Raw genomic sequence first — 20,905 nt, forward strand, 5'->3', positions numbered from 1 at the left:
GTGCATTCATAACGTCTTGATTTCAAGCCTCTTGTCTATATTTTGTGGGTTGACCCGCCTCGCTCGGTGTTGAGGCGGGTACATACCTCTTCACTTACAATGATGCTTTTTTTTGGTCTTGTAGATCCCTAACAATAGTTGTTTAACCACTTTACCATGGTAGTAACTGTAACTTTTTAGCTCAATTGATTGTTATATTACATTTGATTCAATGTGTTAGACCCCTTAACAATAGTTGATTGTTATAAGCTATGTGTTCAACTAGATTTATTGGTTTTTTAATTTTAGAATTTTGGTGTTCTTAAAGAGACTTCAAACATTCATGTGTTCTTACATATATTATTCAAGAATAATACAATGGTGCGCTTGAAACCGAAAAAACACTGTAAAAACCCAACCGGAACAAAAATCAAAATATTTTTTTGGGTAAATTTGTTTTCTCAAAAGTCAAAATATTCAAGATTAAATAACAAAAGAGAAACCAAAACACCAAATACTTTTTTAAAATCAAAACACGAAGTTTCGGTTGTTGGTTTGGCGATAGCTCAAAATTGATCCAAGCTGTTTCATGTCAACTTGGCGGGTACACAGCCTTTCAAACGGAACCAAACCGTTTCACAACTAAAACCAAACCGAACCAATGCAAATTAACCGTACTAACACAATATAGACTTAGTAAACATTTGTAATAAATACAAATATATATAATATAAAAGTGAATATAGAATATATTAACTTTTAAAATATATTCTATACTAGGAAGATATATGAGTGATTATGATTGTGCAAATATTTGTATATTATTCAAAGATTGTCTTGGCCCTATATATATATTAAGGTATTACACGTTTTTAATCTACTAATCGTAAATAATAATTTTCTTCAAATTTGCACTTATATCATTCATCTGTATATGTCATGGTGGTAACAGGTCTTTTTTACAGAGGCAAGCCTCTAAAGACAAGTAAGTGTGCATGTTTGGTTTACTACTCTTTTGTTTGCTCCAAAATTTCCTATTATGTGGTTTATATATTGCAAATGTTAAATAAATTCATATAGCTAGTATAGCAGATAGGGGTGCGTGTGGTGTGGTTCGGTGTGGTTTTTGGCTAAAATCAAACCAAAAACCAAAACATCGGTTTTTGGATTTTTGAAACCGACCGGTTTCGGTTTTTTCGGTTTAGGTTTTCGTTTTGGATTCGGTTAGGTTTCGGCTTTTTCGGTTTTTGCCATTTGAGCTTCAAAATTTTAGGCTGAAAAAAAAGGTGGCAAAACATAATTAATTTAGGTATGAATAATTTTGTTAATTGTAAAATAAAAGACTAATATACATTTGATCAAAATATTGAAGTTACATATTTATTAAATTCTAATAAATTAGTTAATATATAATATAAAATAACAAAAATTTAAACCAAAACCAAAACCAAACCGTTGGTTTTTGTTTCAGTTCGGTTTTTTCGGTTTGGATTTTTCGGTTTCGGGTCGGTTTTTACGGTTTCTTGCACACCCCTAATAGCAGTTGAATTGTTTTTTATATTAATAAAAAGATTCGGATGATTGTAAAACCTAAACTTGTTAAAATCATACACTTGTTTGTTTGTTGGATTTATTCAAACATACATACATGCATTCGGTCTAACTCGGTTCAGTCATGATTGCAGAGGCTGTAAAAACAGTGGAAGAAGTTCCTGATGATACTATGAAATATTCTCCATTGTGTTTCTCGGTACCTTGTTGGATATACGATCAAAGCCCAAGTTCTTTCACACCTGAGGTCATCGCTATTGGACCACTGCATGTAAAACACGAGTGTGTGCAAGAAGCTGCAGGGTGGAAAAAGGCTAATTTGCATAGTCTGCTGAGTCGCATCGATGCCCCAAAAGAGGATATAGTGGACTCCTGTATGCGTAAGGTGAATGCTTCATTGATCAAAATCAGGGAATGCTATGCATGTGCAAGGAACCCGAACCCTTTAGATTCTATCGATGATGCTGATCTTGTGGATATCATGGTTATGGATGCTTGTTACATACTCGAGTTCATGCTCATGCTCATGCTCGGGGAACGTGGAAAGAGAGTGTTATTTCAAAGATTGAAGATACACAAAACAATAATGCGTGATTTGTTGTTGGTAGAGAATCAAATCCCGTTCTTTGTTCTTGATGATATATTTCAATGCACCGTATTGAAATTTATGCCAGACGCATCCCTTGTTGAACTTTTCTGGCCAATTCTGTATACGCACAACTTCGTTCGTGCAAATATAAAGATCAAGAGTAGTACTACGATGTATCCCGAGCATATACTTGGCCTTATACATCAATGTTACATGCCTCAAGTTGATGATAGCATTGCCATTACATCACCAAGTTCGAGAATCGAATCAGCTGCAGCTCTAGGCAAGGAAGGGTTGATCTTTAAACCTAATAACGATACGAAATGGGTGATGAGCATGGAAGTGAAGTTACCTTATTTTGGGTTTTGGATTAATAAGCCTACTCTTGAAATGCCCAAATTGTGCGTTAATAATTACACCGAGTCGGTTTTGAGTAATTTAATTGCATATGAGGACGCATATAATAAAGCTGACAAGAAGTATATTACATCGTATGTTCATGCAATGAGCATGCTAATGAATACCTATGAAGATGTTGCTATTTTAAAAGCGTCATACGTCCTTGTTAACTTTCTATGTACAAATGAACGAGTTGTCGAAATGATCAAGAAAATCGATAGATCAGATGTCAAGTCCGTGTATGAAGAACAATGGAAAAAGCTGAACAAGTATCGCAGTAGCTGGATGGGTGTATTTGGACTGTAAGTTTTATCTTCTTTTCTTTCGTTGTTTGCTTTTAATTTAATATGATTTTGGTTTATTTTGTGAGTCATTAGTAATCTTAATTTTAAGTGAAACTTGAATAGAAATCATCTTATATGGCTTTGCCACACATGTATTTGATGTTGTGCAACCTACTTGTTTTATCCACATTCAGACTTGCTTTTGCGCACACTAACCGGTTGTTTTTGTTGTACATTTTCAGTTGAATGATTCTCGGTTTCATCCTGGTTTGTTGTGTATTTGGATGGATGCTTACTTACAATGATGCTATTTTGATTTTGGTCTTGTAGATTCCTAACAATAGCTGTCTTGTTTTAAAATGTTGCTACTTTCTTTGCTACTTAATTGCATAAAACTTGTCAAGGTAAAAACTTGTGAATGTAAACTATGAGTTCAACTAGATTTATTGGTTTTTTTATTTTAAATTTTGGTGTTTTTTTAAGAGAATCCAAACAATCATGTGTTCCTAAATATTATTCAACACTGATCCTGTAGTGCGCCTAAAACCGAAAAACTGGGTCTTATGTTTCTATAAAATGAACATAAGGTTCGGTGGTTTTGATATTACATGTAACAAAAACCGAACCCTAAACGGATTTATAAATTTTTATTTTTTTATTTTTTTATTTAAATTAATTATAAGAGTTAATAAAATATGCTAAACATTTCAACTTAAATGTATAATATTTATAAGAGTTAATAAAATATTTTTTATATAAATTAATTTATAAGAGTCCATAAGTTATTAACTAACTAACAAAAGTTTAGACCCAAATTCATTATTTTGAGTCCTTTTTTTCCCTCAAAAATTTTCAAGATTAAATAACGAAAGCGAAACCAAAACACCAAACATTTTTTAAAAACCCAAAGTTTCGGTTTTTAGTTCGGTGTTAGCTCAAAACCAATTCAAGCCGAAAAACATACATGTACAAAAAACCCAATGAGATTTTAATAAAATACAAACAGTTTGCTTTTATGAACTTGTCAAGTCTCAACAATAATCAAATATTACTCCCAAAGTTACAAAACTAAAAATGTAATCATAAAACAAAACAAAATTCATGCTCTTTCAAACCTCCACAAAAACAAGATTATACACTCTCACCTCTTGTCTTCAAACCCCTTCACACAACCCGACATCGCCCGCTTGCGCCTCCAACACCTCCTTCCCAAACGGGCACGACCCGACGACTCGTTTAACACCCGCAAATACCGCTTTCCGATAATAATCGTCCTCCACTGTCTTCAACACATCATACACCACCTTGAAATCCAACCGGCCCAACAACACCAAATGCCCGAGAATCTCACCGAAGTTGCTCGGTGCTTTTGGTAAATCGATCGCGATATCGTCTAACAATGCACCGTAGGCGGTGCACCCGGTTACCAAGTTGGCTCGAGTCAAAACCCGTTTTGTCGCCAGGTAGTCCAGAAGCTTAGCCAATGGCTCGACGTGCGGTGGGCTTTTTTCCAACGCGAGTGAAACCGCTTCTTTGACGAACTCGGAGTGGCACTCGGGTGCCTTTAATTCCTCTAAACATTGTAACGCTTCGTCAAGCATACGAACACTAAAATATTCCTCGAGTAAAGAAACCGTTTTTCGTTTAAGTTCATCGGGATTTTTCGCCTTGGAAGACACAGCGGGTGGCAGTTGTGACGGTGTTGAAACGGGTTTAACCGGAGATGCCAAGGGAGAACTAACGGGTCCGCCAGCGCCAAGTAAAGCACTTGGTTTGCCGCCAATATAACCGCCACTACCCTGAGGGAGAAATCTTTGGCTCGGTGACGGGGACTTGTTCGGTAACGGTTGTTGAACGCCACGTGGCATGTTGCGGGATCTTGGGACCTCCCAGTTGTCGTCATCTAATGTGGGCGTACCGGGCATCATGCGGGTCCCGGGCATGCCAGGCATCATGCCACCAGCACCGGGGCGGTTGAAATTAGGGCCTAAATTACCTTGTCCAGAAGATAAAGCGCGACTGTTTCTTATGCTTGCGGTGGACCCCGCACGAAGGCCCATGTTCTTTTCGGCTTCGGTGTGGATCTCTGTAATCGTCTTTGCTTTTACCTGTACATTAAAAAATTACAAAAGAGGATCAAACATAGAACGGGTCAGATTCAAGTCAACTTGACAGGTTCAGGTTGACCTGTTTAACCCAGTTTTTTTTACTTTATTTTTAATGTATTTTATGGCAAAATTTTGAACTTAAAAGGAAATTGACATAAATCTTGATAATTAAAATTTTAAAATGTATATATTTGTAACTTTTTTGTTTAAAAGTGTACTTTCAAATAATTAAAATGCGAAAAAATGAAAATATATATAAAAAAATCGGGTTAACCAGGTAGCGTTCATGTCAACCTGCAACGTGTTTGGGTTCATACGTCTGACACAATTTCCGAGTTCCAATTCGTGTCGGGTTGGAAGTTCGTTCGTTTATTCAACAAATAAACAAACACTACCTGTTAGTCCTGTAGACAAACCGAACGCTCTTGAACCATTTGACAGGAAGTTCGTTTATTTAATAAACAAACGAACTTGAACAAAAAAGGCTGTTTATTTAGCTAAACGAGCAAATATAAACACATTACACATCTCTCGAAGTCTCGCCCGTTCAATTATGTTTGAGAACATTCATTAATGTTCGTGATTTAGAAATAGTTTATTTTCGTTCACTTACGTTCATTAACATCTAACCAACTAAAAGATAATAAAATGAAGAAAACAAATAAACTACCTCTTCCCGCCTCGGAATCCATTTATTTGATCTAAGCTCAATAACATCACGAACCATAAACCTAAAGCGCGGTGCCAACTTTTGGTTGGATACCAACTCCTTTAGTCGGCTAAAATAAAGATCATTAATCCGCCTAGATTTCGGGCTCTCGTCAAGTTGTTTACCAATTGTATTAAAAAACTGGCAAATCGCCTCAACGTTTTCCTCCTCGGGACAATCTTTATTATCCGGTCCCAAAAGTTCCTACAAGATCAACAATTTATCGCATTAACGAACGACAATAATTTAAACATAATTTTATCAATAGTAAAAAGTGTAGCTTTTGCGAGACTACTAGTAAAAAGCGTACGCCTTTAACCTATCTATTTTTCATTTTTTTTTTAAATTTTAAAAATGTTATATACGCAGTTGTGTTTAAATTTTTTTTCTACATTCCAATATATATTTTATTGAAAACCGAATTGTATTCAAATAATGTATTTTCCGAATATCTTGCTGAGAATTGTTTTTATCTACATTCCGAATTAGGGGCGTGCAAGAAACCGAAATAACCGAAAAATCCAAACCAAAAAAACCGATGGTTTGGTTTTATGTTTTTGTAAAAACCGAACTAACGGTTCGGTTTTGGTTTTGAATATAATAAATACCAAAAAAACCGAACCGAACCGAATTCCTAATATTTTGCTTTATTATATTTTATATTAAGTAATTTATAAGAATTTAATAAATATGTAACTCAAATATTTTTGGTCAAATATATAATAGTTTATTATTTTACGATTAACAAAATATTTATGCCTAAATTTATTATTTTTTTGCCAACTTTTTTTTCGGCCTAAAATTTTCAAGCTCAAATGGCAAAAACCGAAACCAAACAGTTTCAAAAACTCCAAAAACCGAAGATTTGGTTTTCGGTTTGGTTTTAGCTGTAAGCCACACCGAACTGCACCACGTACACCCCTATTCCGAATAACAAGATAATAAAACAAACCTGGACGATGTGATGAACGATCTTTTCAGGGACCATTTTCTGCTTCAAAAGCTCACCGATTAAACGTATATTTCCGATAGTACGCAGCTTAATTAACCGTTCTTTATCTCTACGTTCGGCTTCTTGTTCGGGAGCGGTCATTTGCCTTATTTCTGCCCTTAATTTGTCAGCACCTTCAAAATCTTCTTGACAGTTATTTAACAATACACGTTTAAACGTGATCTCCTTTCCATCGGGTTCATCAGATGGAAACGGGGGAAGCTTTGTGTTGAGATCCGAACACAGTTGAGCATACATCGGGCAAAATGTTGGCTCAAGAACCGCTTTGTCAAATATTAAAGAAATAACCCCCTAAATTGCAAAAAAGTATACATGTAAATAATATATTTAAATTATCAGTTGAAGTAAAACATTTAAAGTATACGCATACCTTAAGTATATCAGCTGTTGTGATCCCCGAGTCAATGAGTTGACCCTTGAGAAGGTCAAACTTTTCTGGGGTCAACTTGTTCAGAATACTAAAAGTCAAAAAGGGTCAATCGTAAATTTCAAATCTTTAACGCTAATATTCATATTAAAAAAAAGATTACTAATTTACCCTTTTACGGTCTTTAAAACACGGTCTTTTTCAGATAGAGCCCCCCTTCGAACCGACCATGGGACCTCGGCTTTGATAAGAGCGGGAGCAGAGCCCTGTTTCAAAATTATATAAAAATAAATTATCAACAATTATAAGACTTAAAAAAAAGAAATACATGTTGCTAAACTGACCCCTTGGTTAGATGAGGCTTGTGTTCTACCAAATTGTGAATTTGGTTCTTGGCGGTTAAAGTCTCGGTTTTCCCGCCCGCCATCCCAAGACAGCTCGTCCGTTGACGGTGGAGCCCGTCCCCGCCAGTCCCGGTTGTCCGGCTCAGAGTAGCGCGCCTGAGACTGAATTGGCGCCTGCAATAATAACATGTTTACCATATATAATAAAAAGTTTGGCAAATAATAATAATAATAATAATAATAATATAGAAGTAATAAAGGTGATACGAAAGTTGAGTGCATACGTTTCCTTCAGATCTGGTCCAGTTTTGGGCTTCACCGAAAAACTCAGTTTCAACTTCTTGTTTGACTTTAAGAATCGCCTCAGGGATATCTACAACCTATAAAAGAAAATAATTAATGCGACAAGCCCTTTGTTAAATTATTATTTAAACAATTAGAACACAAAAGAGGGCTTGAATTTAAATACCTCCCTAAGTTGCAACAGTTGGTCTCTGGTGTAACGAACGCGCTCACGAAGCTCGAATCGAGAATCATTGTTCTGTAAAAAAAATCAATGAAATTAATTATTGAAATCCCGAATTATTTTTTTCCCATAAAAGTGATCCATATAAATAATATCATAACTTTTACTGGGAAAGTATCCCACATTATAGCTCGCTAACTCTAAACTAGCATACATTCAATCATCTAAATATCTAATATCATAATCACATAGCACTAGAGCAGGTATAAGTATTACCTTCAAACAAAATCATATAAACTTATTAGCAACATACACTAGACAAAATAAAGAAACTTAAAACATTATTAAAAATCCAATCTTTGATCAAAAACACTTACATCCAGATCCCTTTTGTCTCAACGCTAATATCATAAATCAACATCAAAACTAAATCTTGAATCAATACTAAAGATCAAAACATATGTAACTAGATGAGACAAAATTCAGCTATATACAAGCATATATGAAATTAAAGAACCAAAACTAAGAATGCTAAACTGCATAAGTGTTCCTTCAACAACACCAACTTCCCAATTAAATCATACTCAAATAATAATAACAATAATAATAATTAAGAAAAAAAGAGCTTAAAAAATAACTAAATTAGCAAAATACAACCCATAACATACAAAAACTCAAAACACACTAACAAATCAAATCTTGAATAAAAAAGATTAAAACCAGATCCCATTTTTCACTACCCTAACATCACAAACCAACATCAAAACTTAATCTTGAACCAATATCAAAGATCAAAACATATGCAACTAGATGAGATAAAATTCAGCCAAATACAAGCATATATGAAATTAAAGGGCCAAAACTAAGAATGCTAAACTACATAAATGATTAAATGTGTCTTCAAAAACATCAACTTCCCAAATCAAATCATACTCAAATACTACAACTAATAATAATAATAATAATAATAATAATAATAATAATAATAATAATTAAAATTTAAAAAAAAATACTTACAAAAAAACTAAATTAACAAAATACAATCCATAACATACAAAAACTCAAAACTTGAATAAAAAACACTCACATCCAGATCCCTTTTTTCACTACCCTAATATCACAAACTAACATCAAAACTAAACCTTGAATCAACATCAAAGATTAAACATATGCAACTAGATGTTATAAAATTCAGCTAGAAACAAACACATATGATGTTCATATGTAATTAAAGAACCAGACCTAAGAATGCTAAACTACATAAATAATAATACTAATAATAATAATAATAATTAAAAAAAAAACTAAATTGGCAGCATACAATACATAACATACAGAAGCTCAAAACACTAAAAAAAAAATCAAATCTTGAATCAAAAAGATCCCTTTTTTCACTACCCTAATATCCCAAATCACCATCAAAACTAAATCTTGAATCAAATCAACAAGATCCAATAAGGGTCTGAATAAATTAACAACCTTGATGACTGAACCACCAGCATGTGGACGAAGATCAGAAGAACCACCAAAAGCAAATGAAGTAGCAGTAGTAGTAGTTCTTCCGCGGGTCCCACCACCTGGTCTTAAGCTCAACACTGTCTGATCAGCTTGCTGCATACCTTGATTCTTTATACCCTTTGATTGTTTGATTGAATCCAACAAAACCCACAAAGATTATTGGGAGATTGGTTGATTTGTGCAAAAAAGATTCAAGATTTATTATTATTATTATTATTAAATCTTGATTGATAGGGTTTGCTGGAGGAAGTGAATGAATGAATGAATGAATGAATAATATTATTATGAAAGAGAGAGAAAAGAAAGAAACCCTTTTAAGTTGTTGGTGTGGTGATGAGGATGATGAATTGATGATGATTCTGGATTTTGTTTATATGATTTTCTAGTTAAAGTTTGGTGCTTTTTGTAAGTTTTTGTTTCTTGGAGGGTGCAAATTGTAATTATACAAGAATTTGTATGATCTAAGTTAGGGTGTGGCCAAACCCGTAGCCATAACTGATGTGTCGATTAGTGGATAACGATAATCATAACTGGTCTGTTATAGCGGTTTTGGTTAATCAGTTTTGAAGGTTATAGCGAGTTAGTTAACCGTAACTAAAACAACGTAATTGGGCCTAAGAGTTTAGCAATATTAAAAAAACTACATTACATGATACATAATTCATAATAACAATAGAAAATATTCAAAAAAAAATGTCAATATATAATCTAACAATGAAATTCAAGTAAATTCAATAACAAGCGTTGAACCGAAACATCAAAATAATATAAGTCGACAATATGTTTGGTGAAGTTAATCCCAAACATAATTTTAGTTAAATAAATGGGTCGGTTTAGTTATGACGGGTTTGGAATTACTTTTAACCAAAATCGACCCATGTTTTGCGGTTTTCAAAAATTCATTTAACCGACCCATCGGTTATGTCGGTTACCGGTTAAAATTGATTCGGTTATGGTTCGGTTAACGGTTATGATGGTTATGTTGCTCATCCCTATTCTTAGGACTTTTAACCAATGTTGTTGGGAGCGGACCGGACCGCCCGGTCCGACCAGGAATCGGTCCATCGACCGGTCCGTTCTATGTTGCTAGCTCGGTTCCCAAAAAACCGGAGGTTTGAACCTGTGCACCGGTTCGACCAGAAAACCGGACCAGTTGAACCAGTTTTTTCTATTAAATATATATTTTTTTTTGAAAAATTTGTTTTTCTAGTATAAGCCAAATCCGTTCGATCGGTCTGACCGGTTGCACCGGGGAACCGGTTCCGCGACCGGTTCGTTATTCGATCCGGTTATAAAAACATTGCTTTTAACATATATAAATAGTTTAATACCCATTCTAATTCAAATAACGCATCAAATAAATACATACATACATACATAGATACGATTACATGTGTTTGAGTGTCACATTAACAATATATATGCATAATTGTATTGAGTAAAATAAACAACACTACCATGTAATAAGTTGGTGTGTTGATGAGAATCATAATTCTAGATTTTATACTTCTTTTTATAGTTAAAGTTTGTTCCTTTTTTGAATTTTCTTGTAACTTGAAGGGTGCAAATGGTAATTTTCTTGTTCCTTAGGACTTTTAACGAATATTGTTTTGTGTTTTTATAAGTTTGTCTGTGTTTTGATGTAAGTTTTATAAAAGATGGGCTCGTATTAAGTATTCATAATGTTATATTCAGTTCTCTAAAAATACTGAATATTAAAGGTTATACAAGAAAAGTGTAAGTATAAAGTCATATTAGGTACGTGAATTAATCAAAGACGTTGGGATTAAATGGATTCACCGTATAATGTTTCTGTTTTTCCTTAAAGTATTGGGTTTACACCTTATCGTTTTGAAAGTGTACTTTGGATCCTGTTTTTATATGTGTATGTTGTTCCTTTGTATGGGATGAAGAATATCATGAAATGTGTAGGATACATAGAATTAAGATACTTTGAGAACACTATTATGCATTGAACTATTATAAATTGGTTAAACAATTATAAATTCTAATCGAGAAAGTAGGTTGGATTAAGATCATTTTATCATGGATGTATGGTTCAGTCTACGCCGTATGGTTGACTAGTTGAGGAAGCTTACGATAATGTATTGAGGTGCGTATACTTTACATTTTTCTAGAACTGCAACATAGTTATGATGTTTTAGAGTTGTGACCTACTAAAATAGGAGTGCACCTTGTTCATGATTCGGCCAACCCGTTACAATCATGAATAGTAATAACATAACATGATATAAACTATATATGTATTTTCTAGATGAGTTTAATGCGTTTGTAGCCCTGAAAAAAATTATAAAATGTGTTGCCCAAAGCTAGATTTGAGTTTTCATTCTTTTTATTCTAATATTTTTTTGTTCAAATAGTATAAACATTCCATTTCTTATTATTTCACTAATTCTCACATAAGTTAAAATTATCAGTCTTAACATTATTGGCTTGACATTTTTTCTAAACTATTGTAATTGTTCTAGCCATATATTTAGCCAAACTGGGCCATACACTGACCTAAGTAGAACAAAGTAATACCACTTAATAAAAAACATGTTTGTGTCTTACTTAAATATGGAAAACATGCCCATAAAAATATCTCACTTTATTTAGTTTCTCTCTCATTTTTTAGATTTTTAATTAGATATTTGTCTCACTTTGTAACATGTTTACTTATTGAGGTGTACTAATTGATTAGTTGAATCCATGATGTTGCACTACTCACCATAAAGTACAAGGTTAACATTGAACTTTGTAAATATGTAGCTTTGATCCACAAATTTAGAGTAAAGTGTCATTTACGTTCTTATGGTTTGACAAATAATGCGAATTTAGTCTAAAAATTTTATTTTTTGCATAGGTACCCTCCACGTTTTCCAATTCATGTCAATTACATCCAAATCACTAACTACGTTAAATATAATCGTTAAATCGGGGGCAAACATGTCTTTTCACTTTTTCATTATTATAATACTTATTTTCACTTAACATAATCCCAATCCCTTGGACCCCCAAACACGATACAAACCCTAATTTCGTGCAATCCTATGAATCGAGTTGCAGCAATAAAAACGACAAGCAATGAAAACGACGAGCTGGGTTCAACGATGTAAGATTTTTATTAATATATATAAGATGTTTATAAATATTTAATTTTATTTAGTTTACTTGTGTTTGTTTTGAATAAATACTTTCAATTATTATCTTTTTCAACTGCTTTAATCCAATATTATTTGTTCATCACGGGACTTGAACCTGTCAATCTCAAAAGACAACATTTTACACATATTGATATCACTAAATCAACGTATATTAGTATATATAAAAATTAAAATATATTTCTAATAAGCATATACTGCAACTTAGATCTTCTTTGCTATTTTAAATCATGTCCATCCACATCATAAACCCACTTTCTAAAATACCTAACATGTTTCAATTCTTTAAACTATATAATTCTATAAAACTTTAATCAAATTAATTGCAACAAATATTTAATAACAGTTGAGAACCTAATTATGTTTCCATTAATAAGTTGTTCTTTGTCATTCTTTTGTCATCATATATCAAGTTGTCCATGTTAGCTAATACATATATATATATAACTTTTGTTGATAAAAGCTTTAAACTTTCAAGTTCTTTAAGAAACACTAGCTAGTAGCTACCATGTTTCATATATATTTGAACTTTGAAAAACCAAAGTATACAAATATTAATAATTTTATGAATGGGTATCGAAGACAAAAGTTCAGGCGTAGTACGAATACCGGTAGTGAAAATCCGTATCAGTGTCGAAAATACTCGATACAGTATCAAAGATAAAATTCAGTAAAATATTGATAGCGAACTATACCAATACCGTATGGATCCCTAAACTAAGAGTCGGTATATAATTGATACCGACAACATCCGATTCGATACCAGTACAGATACAAGATAACATTTGCACATCTAACTCTTAACTATAAGAGTGAATTTATTAATTTAACATTAGATAAACAATAACTTGTGCACATAATAACATTCATAACATTGCATAAATTACACCATCCAAAACCTACTACATTATTACATTACACAACACACAAAAGAAACTACTATCAACTACTAAACTGTAACAATCAAACACATTACACATCTTTAAACTTTCCACATATATATCATCATACTTAATCAACCTCCTCAATCTTTGGCCCAGCGCCACCGCCGCCACCTTTACCCATCGGTACATCACCGCCACCGCCACCGCCACCGTTGCCTTGATACATCTTAGCAATAATGGGATTGCACACACCTTCCAACTCCTTCAACTTATCCTCCAACTCATCCACTTCCGCCAACTGATTCTTCTCCAACCACTCCAAACCGCCGTCCACGGCCTCCTCAATAACCCGTTTATCCTCCGCGGATAACTTCTCGTCTTTTATCGTATTCCTCATACTATACGCGTAATTCTCTAGCGCATTCCTCGCCTCTACCTTTTCTTTAATCTCTTCATCCTCCGCCTTATACTTTTCGGCTTCTTGCACTAATCGCTCGATTTCCTCTTTACTTAACCGCCCCTTATCGTTCGTTATCGTGATTTAATTCTTAACACCCGCGGTCCTATCCTCCGCATACACATTTAATATCCCGTACGCGTCCATATCGAACGTGACATTAATTTGTGGGACCCCTCGGGGAGCTGGTGGGATACCCGTCAGCTCGAATTTCCCGAGGAGGTTATTATCTTTCGTTCTCGCTCGCTCTCCTTCATACACTTGAATCAAAACCCCCGGTTGGTTATCCGAATACGCCGAAAAAATTTGTTCCTTTTTCGTCGGGATTGTCGTGTTCCTCGGGATTAAAACAGTCATCACACCGCCAGCAGTCTCCAGACCGAGACTCACCGGTGTGACATCCATGAGCAGAAGGTCCGGACCTTCTGGTCCCCTTCCCCAGTCAAAATCGCCGCCTGGACCGCGGCCCTATACACCACCGCCTCGTCAAGGTTTATACTCTTACAAAGCTCTTTCCCATTAACACTGTGTTCCCGAGTTTCATTTAACTGAGGAAAGGAAAGGAAAATGAGAGATGGAAAAAATATGTTGTGTTCTCGAGTTTCATTTAAGAAAGGAAAATTTAAAAGAGGTGTTATCGAGTTTCATTTAAAGAGAGAAAAGGAGGGGAGGGGAGAGAAAATGATGAGTAAAAGAAAAGAATTTGTATCTTTCCAAATTGGAAAGATTAGGAAGAAAAATAAGTTGAAGAGAAAGAGGAGATCCCAAATGAAAAGATAAGAAGAGAAAATTTTCTTTTCCTTGCCTTTCTTTTCTTAAATGAACTCAGGAACACAGCGTAAAGTAATCAATCAAAAGCTGCTGAACTTTCGGGATTCGTGTCGACCCGCCGACTAAAACCACCTCGTGAACCGAACCCTTATCCATTTTCGCGTCTTTTAAGCATTTTTCGACCGGATCCATGCACTTCTTAAACAGATCCATACACAATTCCTCGAACCTCGCTCGAGTAATTGTGGCATAGAAGTCGATTCCTTCAAATAAAGAATCGACTTCTATAGTGGTCTGTGACGAAGCGGACAAACGCGGTCCTTAACCTTCTTAAAGACCGCGCGTTCCCACTAATATCTTTTTTATGTTTTCGTCTAAACTCCGTCACGAAATGATTCACCAACCGGTTATCAAAATCCTCCCCGCCTAAATGCGTATCACCCGCCGTCGATTTCACCTCGAACATCCCTTCCTCGATCGTCAAAACCGACACGTCGAACGTCCCGCCCCCCAAATCGAATATCAAAACATTTGTTCGCCTTTTCGGGCCGATTTCTTATCCAACCCGTACGCAATCGCGGCCGCGGTCGGCTCATTAATAATCCTCAACACATTCAACTCCGAAATCGCTCCCCCGTCTTTCATGGCCTGTCTCTGAGAATCGTTAAAATAAGCAGGGACCGTCACAACCGTGTTTTTAACCGTTTGCCCCAAAAACGCCTCGGCTATCTCTTTCATTTTCACTAACACCATAGACGAAACCCCTTCGGGTGCGAATTGTTTCGTTTCGCCTTTATAATTAACTACGATCATTGGCTTATCGCTCGGACCTGCCACGACTTTAAACGGCCATAGTTTCATGTCGCTTTGAACCGACGGGTCCGAAAACCGCCTCCCGATTTAATCGTTGGCGTCGAACATCGTGTTTTGGGGGTTCATTGCCACTTGGTTTTTTGCGGCGTCACTGATTAACCTTTCGGTGTCGGTGAACGCGACATAGGATGGTGTGGTTCGGTTGCCTTGATCATTTGGAATGATCTCGACTCGGTCGTTTTGCCAGACCCCGACACAACGGTATGTTGTGCCGAGGTCGATACCTATTACTTTGTCTTGTTTGGTTTACATGTTTTAAAGCTTTAAACTAGTGGGTTTGTTGTATAATATTACACTATTAGTTACTGACTGGAATTGATGTTTTTGATTGATGGGTGGGTTTTAGGATTTACATATAGATGACATTTAAGGTAGGGTGAATGTTCGAGGAAGTACGAGGAAGGGTACGAGGATACGAGATTGTTCTGGATGAGGCGGGAAAGATCAGTGAGTTGACGAAATTGCCCTTTGACCTTGTTAAAGTCAACATTTTGGTCATAAGGCTATGCGTAATGGGGCGAGGATTAGGAGCGATGAGGGCTACAAGTTGGAGGACCATCACCCCAGACGATATTCAGGCGAATTTTTTTATTTTTTTATTATTTTTTTTTGGGGGGTGAGGGGATGAGAACTTGTCGCATGTTGTTGATTTATATTATTATTATAATAGTTTGTGTGTGTATGAAATAAGAATCGACTCTTCCTATAACTGTTCTCGTTAAATATCGTTGGTCCGCCAAGTTAATAGTCATTATCTGACTAGGTTTTAAACCAACCAAGTCACGTTACATGTCAAAAATCATCTCAAGACACCTGGATATTATAAAAAGTAAGTGGATGCCTAAAAAATCTAAGCGGCGCCAATATTGTTTATTTTCTGAAAAAAAAATGATTCATCATCATCATCGTACTCAGTATATCCCGCCAATAGCAAAGCTATGGTAGGGTCTGAGGAGGGTAAGATGTAGACAACCTTACCTCTACCCCATAGGGATAGAGAGGCTGCTTCCGGTGAGACCCCCGGCTCGATAGTAGTTTTGCATCAAGCCTTGGACATAAGGCACATAACACTCAATCATCGGGACACCGGCTGATCGGTGCATGTACACTTGTCTTTCGGCTATCAACGCCACCACATGATGCCTGATTAACCTTCCGTCACTTTTAACGTTATTTTCACGAGATTAGTAAAATAACGTCAAAATTAGTGCAATTTCACTTTTGCCCACCCGTGGGTTCACACATATATACATTATATGCGCGCATCGCAAGCAGGGCGTCTGAAAAAAAAATGATTGACGACTAAAAATATCTTGCGGTGCCCATATGTGTTGGAGTGGTTCAACTAACAAGATTGTGTGTGAAATTCAAGTTAATAATAATTATCAACAAGTGTGGAGCGTCTAGCAACTTATGTTTTACATACATTGAAACGCTTATCAAGCTATTTATATAATCGAGAATTTTATGCCTTAGTATACTATCTTTACAAAAATCGATGCAGCTGGCTGTTTTATAGTAACTAGAATAAAATACCGATGGCTTGCACAGATTTTCTATGTGCCTGCCTAGATTTCGTCCGCATAGATTCTAAAATATTTGAGCGTCTTGACAGGATTTTTGATACGTGACGTGATCAGGTTGATTGAAAATTTAGTTGAATAATGATTATTAAGTTGACGGGTTGACGGGTTACGATGGACAGTTCTACGAAGAGATGGTTCTAGAGGCTGGTTAAAAGATTGATGTACACAAATATACTTTTGCTTACGTGGATGGAGCTAGGGGTAGTTTGGGGTTTTAGAAGAGATGGAAAAATCTATTAAGGTGGCAAGGTTGCTTGCTTGACTTGCATCTTGAGTTTTTTACACGTGGCAGGGTCTAAAAAGTATCCGAACATCCTTACTTGCTGCCTTTCTGGTTATTAATATCTGTTTCCTGTTGCAAGCAGCCAAGCATACATTAAAAGCTAGTTTTTCCAAATGTTTAACAAGCAGAGAATTGTTTAAGTATTTTCTACGGGATGATCCAATGCCTTAAGCGTCTCTAATTTATCTTAAGTTTCAGGGCAAACTCACCGGCCGAAGTCCCACCCGTGAGAAAACCTTAACGCCCTAAGAATCGAACTGGAGATCATAAACATACATACATACATGTTAAAATAATTTTAAAATAATTATTTTAAAAGGAAGTACCTTTTTACTCTTCTAGTAAACGAGTTGACGTATTTTACAATCCTGATTTTAAAAATAACCGACTTGCACCCTTGATGTCTTCAAGCTCATCCGCTATGCATCTAGCCGTCTGTAGGATAATTTTCGTCACAGAGTGGACGAGTTGCAAACATGAGGGGTTGTTTTTGAAAACGAGATTGCCAAGTGCATCTGTCCTTTTACCACATATATGTTAAAAGTACCTCTCTTTTACCACATATATGTAAAACTTTGTGATGTGATGCTACTTGTTGGATCGACATTTAAAACAATTGTTATAAATGTTTGAGAGCTCTTAAGCATTGGGAAAAGTTCATTGGAGTGATTGGACCAAATGAGGCACACTCTTATAACATATATCTAAATAATGGATAACAATTCGTTAATTTAAGATAAAAATGAAATTTGCTATATATCTCAAGAATGAAAAATGCAACTTACTTTAAGTATGTCTACAATCAACCTATTAACTTTATAAAAAGAAAGTATATATGGATATATTTTATAAGGTCAACCTTCCAACTGGTTTACCCATTTATTAAAAATTTAAAACCCATTTACAACTTGGTAACTCATGTGCCATTTAACATTCTAACCCGTTATAACTTGATTAATAATCAATACAAACATGTCAATTATCACCAAGTTTATATAAAATGGTTGCATTGATCGTGTTCGGGTTACACGAATTTAAGTGTGTCGGAGGTTATGATCGTTGTCCCTGACACGAAGAAATACATGGGTCTTGTTAAGCTTCATCAATTTAATCACTTACCAAAACTTATCAACCTAACACGATTGGCATCCCTCCTTATAGCCCAAGGCGTTATTAATTGACAAGTTGTAACATACAAACATTTTTATTCATAATTAAACTAAACATGTTCGCATATTCAACTCAAAACCGACCACAACCCGTTTAAACTACAATCAATCAATCATACCCAGTGAAGTCATACAAACAGCAAAGCTATAAGTAGGGTCTAGGAAGGGTGGGATGTAGGCACACCGTACCTCTATTCAAGGGATAGAGAGGTGGCTTCCAGAGAGACCCTCAGCTCTAAAGTACATATGTATGAAGCAATATAAATGAAATCAAAGTTCAACAGTAATATAAAATATTAATAATACTAATAGTACCCTTAATAATAATAATTCTAATACTATATATATGTAAAGAAAATACTATTCTGGTGTGTGACCAAAATAAGGGAAATAGAAGCCATAACGTATTCTTTTCTTATTAAAAATCCTTAACTTTAATTTTACTTCTCCAAGAATTCATATCCTTCACCATGTCCTCGGAGAGGTTTAGGTCTATCAAATCATGTCTAATTCTCTCATCCCAAGTCAATTTAGGTCGTCCTCTACCCCTCCTCCCATCTATAGTAATGTTTACTACGGATCTAACAGGATTCGTCATCTCAATCTCCACTCTCTTATCTTGTCTGCTATGTTCGCCACCCCTAATCTCTCCAGAAACACAACATTTGTAATTCGGTCTAACCTTGTGTGCCCACACATCCAACGTAACATTCTCATTTCCGCTACCTCCATCTTCCGCACTTGTGCCTTCTTGATAGCCCAGCAATCTGTTCCATATAGCATTGCTGGTCTAACTGCAACCCTATAAAATTTTCCCTTTAATTTAGATGGGAAACTTTTGTCGCACAATATACCTGTGTTGCCTGTGGTTGTTTTTCATCTACACCATCCTACATCGACTCGATGGGTCACATCACTGTCTATTTCCCCATCACTCTGAACAAATGATCCTAGATACTTGAACTTCTTTACCTGCGGAACCACCTGCCCTTCAATGGTGATCTGTACGTCCTCATTGTCATTTACCCCACTAAAATCACAGTGGAGGTACTCCGTCTTAGAGCGACTAATCCTTAAACCTTTTGTCTCTAAGGTTGTTCGCCACTCCTCAAGCTTCATGTTTAGATCTTGTTTTCTCTCAGCAAGTAACACAATATCGTCTGCGAACATCATGCACCACGGGAGCGTCCCCCTGAATCGACTTTGACAACTCATCCAAGACTACTGCAAAAAGAAATGGACTCAGGGTTGACCCCCGGTGAAGACCTACCTCTACAGGGAAGAAATCAGTATCCCCCACTGGCGCACGAACACTTGTTGCACTCCTGGTATACATATCCATAATTATCTCTATGTATTTCCTAGGTACTCCTCTACCCTCCAAGCACTCCCAAAGCACATGTCGTGGCACACTGTCATTGGTCTTTTCTAAGACTACTGCAAAAAGATGTTCGCATATTCAACTCAAAACATGTTTAAACTACACAACACTTAAATCCAGACAACCCGTTTAAACTACACAACACTTAAATCCAGACAACTATTAAAATCTTTTTAGTCTTGTAGTCCTTAAACTTTTAGGACATATCAACCTAAAAATCCGTTAGTTAACTTGACTTGAACACGAGCTGTTAATGTTCAACTAAACATGTTCACGAATTAAACTCAAAACTAATCCAAACCCATTTAAACTATACACTACTCTTAAATCCATACAATTATCAAAAACTTAATGAACATGCAATTCTTATAATTTAAGGACATTACAACTTATGAATATGTCACATTGACCTAAACACAAGTTGCTCACCTAAACATGTTCACTGAGAAACGAATCCTAACCCTTTTAAGCTCCACACCTCGTAAATTCAGACAACTACTAAAATCTTATAGATCTTGCAATGCTTAAAATTTAAGGACATATCAACCTACTAACCCGTTTCATTAACCTGAACACAAATCGTTCAGCTAAACAAGTTCACTGATTGGACTCAAAACTAACGCAAACCCATTTAAACTATACCTGACTCGTAAACTCAAACCACTATTAAAACCTTATTAGTGTTCCCATCCTTAAATTTAGTCTATAAAATTCAAACACAAATCAATGTTTATTATTATTATTTTTTTTTTTGAGAAAATAACGGATAAATTACCAAAAAAACTAACGACCTTAACCGTTTATTAATTTATCAAAACTAAAACCACTCTCAACCCCACACAAAATTCCCAAATCTTACAGAATCTCCATTCCTGAAACTATTGTAATAATTAATATTATTATTATTATTATTATTATTATTATTATATGCAAGATTTAATTAAGAAAAACGAGGCCAATTTTAAGCAAAAAGATTCAATTTTGTTACATGTTCAAACATTAAAAGAGAGA

General features: G+C 35.3%; 2 protein-coding genes and 1 pseudogene across 3 annotated transcripts; 1 reads left to right on the forward strand and 2 right to left on the reverse strand.

The window, feature by feature from the left end:
• Positions 1–1,654: 1,654 nt before the first annotated feature.
• On the forward strand, positions 1,655–2,824 carry LOC143550775 (UPF0481 protein At3g47200-like). Its single transcript, XM_077041368.1, has one exon. The coding sequence runs from the start codon at positions 1,655–1,657 to the stop codon at positions 2,822–2,824; it is 1,170 nt and encodes a 389-aa protein (XP_076897483.1).
• Positions 2,825–3,765: 941 nt separating this feature from the next.
• Positions 3,766–9,678, reverse strand: LOC143550785 (eukaryotic translation initiation factor-like). Of its 2 annotated transcripts, none has more exons than XM_077041376.1 (9): positions 9,288–9,678; positions 7,812–7,883; positions 7,627–7,722; positions 7,343–7,516; positions 7,170–7,264; positions 7,002–7,089; positions 6,572–6,922; positions 5,581–5,823; positions 3,766–4,910 (listed from the first exon to the last, which is right to left on the reverse strand). In XM_077041376.1, the coding sequence occupies exons 1-9, from the start codon at positions 9,423–9,425 to the stop codon at positions 3,957–3,959; spliced, it is 2,211 nt and encodes a 736-aa protein (XP_076897491.1). In that variant the 5' UTR covers positions 9,426–9,678; the 3' UTR covers positions 3,766–3,956. The 2 variants fall into 2 exon arrangements, with proteins under 2 accessions (XP_076897491.1, XP_076897490.1); XM_077041375.1 differs by having other exon boundaries at positions 3,767–4,910; positions 9,285–9,678.
• Positions 9,679–13,501: 3,823 nt separating this feature from the next.
• On the reverse strand, positions 13,502–15,727 carry LOC143550759 (heat shock 70 kDa protein-like; annotated as a pseudogene).
• Positions 15,728–20,905: the final 5,178 nt, after the last annotated feature.

This window comes from Bidens hawaiensis, unplaced genomic scaffold (assembly GCF_021521415.1).
Source record: "Bidens hawaiensis isolate Kalapana, Puna unplaced genomic scaffold, B.hawaiensis_p1.1 tig00016188_1, whole genome shotgun sequence".
Lineage (NCBI taxonomy): Eukaryota > Viridiplantae > Streptophyta > Magnoliopsida > Asterales > Asteraceae > Bidens > Bidens hawaiensis.

Coding starts and splice junctions, on each gene's coding strand:
- LOC143550775 (XM_077041368.1), top strand. CDS start 1,655: ATGATTGCAGAGGCTGTAAAAACAGTGGAAGAAGTTCCTGATGATACT.
- LOC143550785 (XM_077041375.1), bottom strand. CDS start 9,425: ATGCAGCAAGCTGATCAGACAGTGTTGAGCTTAAGACCAGGTGGTGGG. Junction 7,517..7,626: donor GGACCAGATCTGAAGGAAAC/GTATGCACTCAA, acceptor TTATTATTGCAG/GCGCCAATTCAGTCTCAGGC. Junction 6,923..7,001: donor CAACAGCTGATATACTTAAG/GTATGCGTATAC, acceptor TTTGCAATTTAG/GGGGTTATTTCTTTAATATT.